General features: G+C 37.3%; 1 protein-coding gene across 1 annotated transcript; it reads right to left on the bottom strand.

The window, feature by feature from the left end:
• Positions 1-4,601: 4,601 nt before the first annotated feature.
• Positions 4,602-5,436, bottom strand: LOC124551377 (U1 small nuclear ribonucleoprotein C). The gene has a single exon (XM_047126429.1). The coding sequence runs from the start codon at positions 5,297-5,299 to the stop codon at positions 4,799-4,801; it is 501 nt and encodes a 166-aa protein (XP_046982385.1). The 5' UTR covers positions 5,300-5,436; the 3' UTR covers positions 4,602-4,798.
• Positions 5,437-7,038: the final 1,602 nt, after the last annotated feature.

Genomic DNA, 7,038 nt, shown 5'->3' with positions numbered 1-7,038 from the left:
CTAAGTACAACTTTCTGCATTCTTTTGGTTGGATACGGAATTATCCATTGGTTGGCTATGCCATCAATCCCATAAAACTTACAATTTATCTACGAGAATATTGTGATTCACACAGTTAAATGCCTTTGAAGGGTCACAGAAAAGAAGAGTAGCAGAAGAATGGACAAGAACTAATTAGAATGGAGGTTGGTAACAAATGCATATAGATGTAGCTCTTTCTGTGGTACTTGGACTAATATTGGGTGTTCTTGACAGTGACATTGTAAGAGAAATGCATGGTATGATAACTTAGAAAGATAATTCCATCAACTGACCTTTTCTGAAAGTGACAGATTGGAAAAGTGAAAAAGCAGGGATGTACATCAAGAATATTAACGCGACTTATTGCAGTAGTTTCCCATCCAGACCACAAAATTGGTAATTTTTTACGACATTAGTTTTAGTTATGATGAAGCATTGGAGATGACGAGCAATTAATTTAATATGAATATACATTCAAAAGATGGACAGCAACAGAGGCAGATGATGTACAGGAATGAGTTTCTGAAGCAAAGTATCGCACGAGGATTAACAGATTACCGATAGCATTTACTGGGACTTGTGATTTGCAACTGCATATACACATTGAGGAATGTTAACAGGGGAGAATGAATGAGAGAAATCGAGCACTGAAGAAAAATTGACACAAAAATCACATGGATACACGTCATGGAAAAGGTCCACATCTGAAGCAGTATACCATTTCAGCAAAATACAAGAAGCTACAAGAGACAAAATAAATTATGAAAAATTAAAAATACTAGTTTCATGCACTTCAGCAGATGTCAATACTATGATCATTATACCAAAGCAATACGATGCATACCTCACAGAGTGAACTGTGGAATCTCTACAGTAAATTCTTGAAAAAAAGCCCACAGAAGAATGCAAAGAACATTATACAAGCAGATGAAAACATCCAGAGTGTGATGCCATGCATTCATGATAATAACAAACAATCCAAGTAGGAAGAAATGAAATTGAATGTCCTTCCATTGGTATCTGTGAAATAAGACACTTCAGTGTCTGTGGGAAGGTCATTCAAAATGGCCTATGAGCACGAGTGTGATAATCAAATTCATTGTTATAAACCACCTAGTCCAATCTGACTTGGGAGTAATGTTTATTAATACAAAAGTTGTAACAAAATAAAACAAACATCCAATGGCAGGTTTATTTTGGTAAATGGAGGCAAGCTTGAGAAGAAATGGGGGTGATATTACTAATTTATAATCTTCATACATAATATCAATGAACAACAACCATGGGGTCGACAGAAGCGTCCGATCCCACGCGTCGGCTTTGACCCGTGACGTACGGTTGTTGTCGTGTGTGACGTCATGACGGTGTGGAGTTTGGCTTGTGAGTGTGGTGTGTTTGTAGATGTCGTCGCGTTGTAGTTTGTTGTGCTCTCTGGTGGTATGTTCAAGGTTTTCGTTTGTGTGGTGTAATGGGCTCAGTTTGCTTTCGCTCATTATCATGAATTGTTCAAGTGTCGGCTGTGTTTGTAGTGGAATTCGTTTCAGTGAGTTAACGATTTTGTGTGAAGGTTAATTTAGTGTTGTTCGCTGTAGATCGTGTGGTAATTTTAGTAAAATTAATCGGTTGTTGTTTTTGTTCAGGAATGGATATGACGGATAAAATTAACAGTGCGCAGATCAAGGGAAGTTTTCGATCCCAATGTGTAACTGTGTATGTTGATATTGGTATCGGGAGATGTTTTTGTGCCATATAGGCCAAGGGAAGTGTTTGATCCTAATTTATGGGATCGGGAGCTGCTGTTGAGCTATATAGGTCAAGGGAAGTGTCCGATTCCAGATGATATTGTGTTTAGTGGTATTTGGGGAGTTTTGTGATGTCGGTTTTTTTCGTCGTTTTGTATGGGCGTGGGTGTCTAAATTTGTTTATATTTAGTTTGCCCCCCACCCAAAAACACCCCATTTCCCGCACTTGTCCCGTTAGTGTCATTATGCTTTTTGTGGAATGTGTGTGTGTGTTTGTTTTTCGATGTATTTTTGTCCTCATAATGTGTACGTACCGACTTTGTATGCGCCATATTGGAATCGTGGTTTATGGTCGTTTCCGCCATATTTGTGACATCATGGGTCAAAGCAGATGGGCGGGATCAGACGCTTCCGTATTTCCCAACCATGGCACAAGCATCACAGAGAACTGCTACAAATTAGTTAATTCATCATATTCCATAGAGCCCATCAAGGAGAACAACTTTAGGTATGTGCAATAAGTCAAAACTGTGTGCAAAGTCAGTAAGCAATCTTACTTTATAACATAATTATAGTATACATTTGAGGTGAGCTGCAACATGCAACAAATCAGATACAAAATCTACCTCAAGAAAATGCGCAAAATTAAAATAAATCATTTCATTACATGCTCGTCTTCTGATTCAATGAATTCTGGCAATGGCGCCAGAAACTACAGTATATGGAACTAACAAACACCTGAATTACAGGCAAGGTCAATGTTCCTGGAGCTTGAATTAGGATCAGTTTACGTAGCACTGATCTCAATGATGATACTATTTGCTGTTCCTCTTGTAACAACTTCCACTATTCATTGGATGTCAAGTTACTGCACAATCAAAATGCTGAAATAAATTAACATTAGGTTTTTCTGGTCAGTTTTCTTACTACTGTATCAAAACCAAAAACAGGAGAGAAGTTTTCTTTCCTGACAGTTTTTATTTTCGTACATCTCTCAGATATTCTTGGCCTATCAGGTTGTAAAAGGACTTCATGATAAAAGTTCCACATAACTTCCTGCGTATAAATATTATGCGGCATTGTAGTTGTGTCTTACACTTTCATTTCTGTCTTTCGACAGCAAAAGTACATGCACCAATGATTATCATTTTTCTGTTTATGCACACAAGGGTAGGGACAGCAGCACAGCACATTTTTACGCAGTATAATAAACAGATACAGCTCAGACACAACACGTTTGTTGACATTCAACTAAGACATAGGCCTGTCTGTGTCAAACGAAGAGTGAGAATTGGCAGTTGAATATTTCTAGGTTGCACCTCAAAGATGTTCTGTTGGAATCCCACCTGAAATACTACCATGCACATAGATAACATTAAAACCTTTAGGTCAGTGTCACTTCTCACAGCTAACATGCTCCAAAATCTCTGGAGTTATCTTTAATATTTCATACTCCCTTTCGCACTCTTCCTCTCCCTCTCTTAGAAGTCAGTTGAACCTACTAATACCAGACATAGGCCTCAACCATTGACATGATGATGATGTTACATGTGACTCATATGTACACAAACACAAGGAGAACAAATTAAATGTTTTCCATCTACATGAATTTATGAAATAACATACTGGTATGTAATTTAGTGTACACCTCAGTTAGGCAGAAAGGTGACAAGTTTGGTTGCAAGTTGGTGAATCAGTGTCAAAGGCTTCATGCAACGCATTTTTGTCAATGCTTTGTCTTAATGATTTCTAGTACATTGTCACTACACTTACATTTATTCAACTATGTTGCACTGTCGAAACCAACTTTTATTTCACCTTCCACGTGAAATATCTTTTTCAGCACTGTTCACCTGTATTTTATCCTGTTTGTTGATGCTACTGTCCGAAGAGATGCCTGTAAGATAAAAACTTAGTAACTAAATATATTTGTATGTAGGACATTCACAGTTTGTGTTTTCACTGATTACTATGCAAATATTCTTACGAGGTGTAAAACAAGCTGTTAAAATGCATCTTCTCATTATTTAAATTCTACTGTAATTTTGTAGGAAAGAAACTTCTACTTGCTCTAAACCATAAAACTTCTGAGAATATTTTGTCGGTACCATGCTAAAAAAAAAAATATGATTTTAAACATTTTTTTTTATTTTAGTATATTTCCATACCCTGCCTGTGTATCAAGTTAGTAGATAAAGCAGTTAGTATCAAATTAGTAGGTAAAGGCAGAGTAGCAAATAACTTATTCTTCCCCAGTCAACAAGAATTAGTTATAATGTAACGAAAAAATTGCAACAAGTTGAAATCAATGAGTAATACAAACATTACCACATAATTGTGCGTTTTTGACAAAACGTAAGACATTCACACCAAATCAATTATAAAATGTATTTCGAAAACACTCCATGTGTAACAGTATATGACAGATCATATCTGACAAACTGTTCCACTGATCAACACATTGTTATAAATGTGATCGTGTTAATGATGACATTCATATAAGGGCAAATTGTAAAACCAATACCACTCCAAATATCTTGATAAAAGGAAATGACCCCCTTCTCTCTACTAATGATTGTGTATGAACCACTACGATGGTTTTTGATATGAAATGATAGATGGACACAGGAATACTGATATGCTTCTACTAAGAAAGTGGTCTTGAACAGCTGATATCATGTCCTCCACAATGTGTAGAGTAAGGATTTCAGTTGTGCTACAAAAAAGTTGAGACTCAATGTGCAACAACAGCAAAACATATCACCTTCTTAAAACATAGATTGTAGAACAAAGAAGTCAAGCCAGTCAACATTTTATAGATGAAGTTTAACCAATAAATATCACTGAAATTAAATTTTATTACAAATATCCACAGAAAATCCTTGAAAATGTTTCATACATATACACTATGTAACAATGTTTGACACACATTTCATTCTTACAGGCAGGACAGAACACTTTTTTATCATCACTGCCACAAATGTACTGGACAGTCCAATAGAAGTTAAATACAAACTGAAATTTATAGTCCACTACTATTTCTTCATTGGTGCACCCATAGGTCCTCCAATAAGTGGTGGACCTCTCATAGGTCCCATTGGACCCATTGGTCCCATGGGCATCATGGGACCCATCATCGGTGGTCGCATTCCCATCATAGGAGGCATAGGACCATGAGGTCCCATCATCATCGGACCCATATGGCTTGGAGGCATTCCTGGCGGACCCATCATACCTGGTCCAGGTTGAGGTGGGCCATGTACCGGTCCAGGTGGTCGTGGTGGTCCTGGCATGCCAGCCGGTGGCGGTAGAGCAGCTCCGGGTTTTGTAGCAGCGAACGGATTAGAAGCAATTTTGCCAGCTTTAAATGCAGCCGTTGTCGCATCAATGAGATGTTGTGCTTGCTCCTCCATCCACTTCTGATAGTAAAATTTTACATTGTCTTTATGCTTGCGCCCTTGACAATGTGTTTTTCTAACAGACGGTGAATCATGTGTGAGATATGTATCACAGTAGTCGCAGTAATACTTCGGCATTTCGAAATAAATCCGTCACCTGTGTAATTCTTGTACTACTTGTAACTCAGCACTCACAATTACACACTACAACGCCATCAACATAAACAACGCCCAACGATGTTTCTCGAAGGGTGATTCGTGATTCAGTATCAAAGATCACTAACACAAAGACATGATAATCGCTGGAGTGAGCATCTGTGGGGGTGTGACATAATCGACTAATCGATACGTGATATGTGCAGTGTATCCAGTGATCTCTGGAGATCGCTGAATGTATCTTTTGTTTTCTCATGTACTGTGTTGAGTCTTGTTCTGTTTTGTATCTACGCACAATAAAGTGGAATTTTTACACAGTTATTCCGAGTATGTAATCTGTATGTAGAAGACAGTGTCCCTACAAATCCTTGCATTCAGTAAACTCAATCCACAGTCTGAATTAAACAGTAGGAACATCTATGGAGTGAGCATTCAAATGCCAAAAAATGGAATTCTTGTTGTCAATACTCATAGACATCTTAACAAATCTAATTTGTGGACCTGAAAAAAACTAGGCTTAATTATTTCAGCGGATGAATACAAAGGCACTTCGCATACATGAGACAAATGTCGCAGCCCGCCTGTCGCTATTTCTTTTTATTAAAAGGAAAGAAGATATAGGCACTGCTATTATTTAGGATGTTGACTGCCCTTGTCTTATTATTGATTCACTGATCTAATAAATTATGCTATGGCGACATTACAAAATAGCTTGTGTTCGAAATTGAAACTATCCATAAAAAAAAAACAGAATTGGTAGCACCGGAACGCAGCAAATTAGTGATTAATGACTATGAAATCCTTCAGAGAATAAAATTCTTCCGTTTAGACTTTCAGGTGGCATAAAGTTAATCTTCGTTTACGCTTTGGGAAGCTGAAACATTAATTTGCACATAGGCTCATTTTCTGCGTTGTATTTACCACAGCTGGAATTTCAAATTGCTATTAATTTACAATAAGCACGATACTTGGGAGCTCTTTATAATCAGAAGTTCCTGATTTAGACAGTCATGTGTAAATCTTATCTACAAGCCTCCCAAAATAATTCAGCGATACCCGTTCCTGCAGTAATGGTTGCTATCAGAATTATAGAGATTTTTTTCTTTTTAAGAACACACACTATTCCTTCAGGTTCTGATACAGATATCTAGTGCTACTCTCTTGTGAAGTATCAAAACGCAAAGATCCTGAAAAGAATCACACACATTTCACCTTAGGAGAGTCTAAACTATAGTCTAAGAATTTCAGAAATTGCCATTATTATTGAAACTTTAATCGTTACAAACTCTTAATTTCTTTTTTCCTCTTTTCAATAAAATTCTCTCTTTCTGTCTCTCCGAGTTCGATATAAATATCATCGAACTCCGTTGTGTGATAATTCGATTTGCTCACTATACAGAATTGATCAATGCACATGATAAATTAACATCGAATTTGAAACGAATACGCGGTATATACTGCTCTGCAAAACCTAAGGACGAGATACATAAAGGTCAAACATAATGAGTTACCTCAACACTTTTCTCACATGACATACTAAAAGCCTTGGATCTAGGCAGTCAGGTTGGTGCAGTATTTCTTGATTTCCAAAAACGATTGTGATATTCCTGGCTGTGGCTGCCAGATTTTTATCTTGCTAGAAGCTCATCTTGATGCAGCTTGATACACATGAAATAGCATATGGTACAAACGTGGAGTGAGGTACAAGCTGCAGATGGTAC

The sequence above is a fragment of the Schistocerca americana genome, chromosome 1 (assembly GCF_021461395.2).
Source record: "Schistocerca americana isolate TAMUIC-IGC-003095 chromosome 1, iqSchAmer2.1, whole genome shotgun sequence".
In the NCBI taxonomy this organism is placed as follows: Eukaryota; Metazoa; Arthropoda; class Insecta; order Orthoptera; family Acrididae; genus Schistocerca; species Schistocerca americana.
This window is presented reverse-complemented; position numbering and strand designations above follow the sequence as displayed.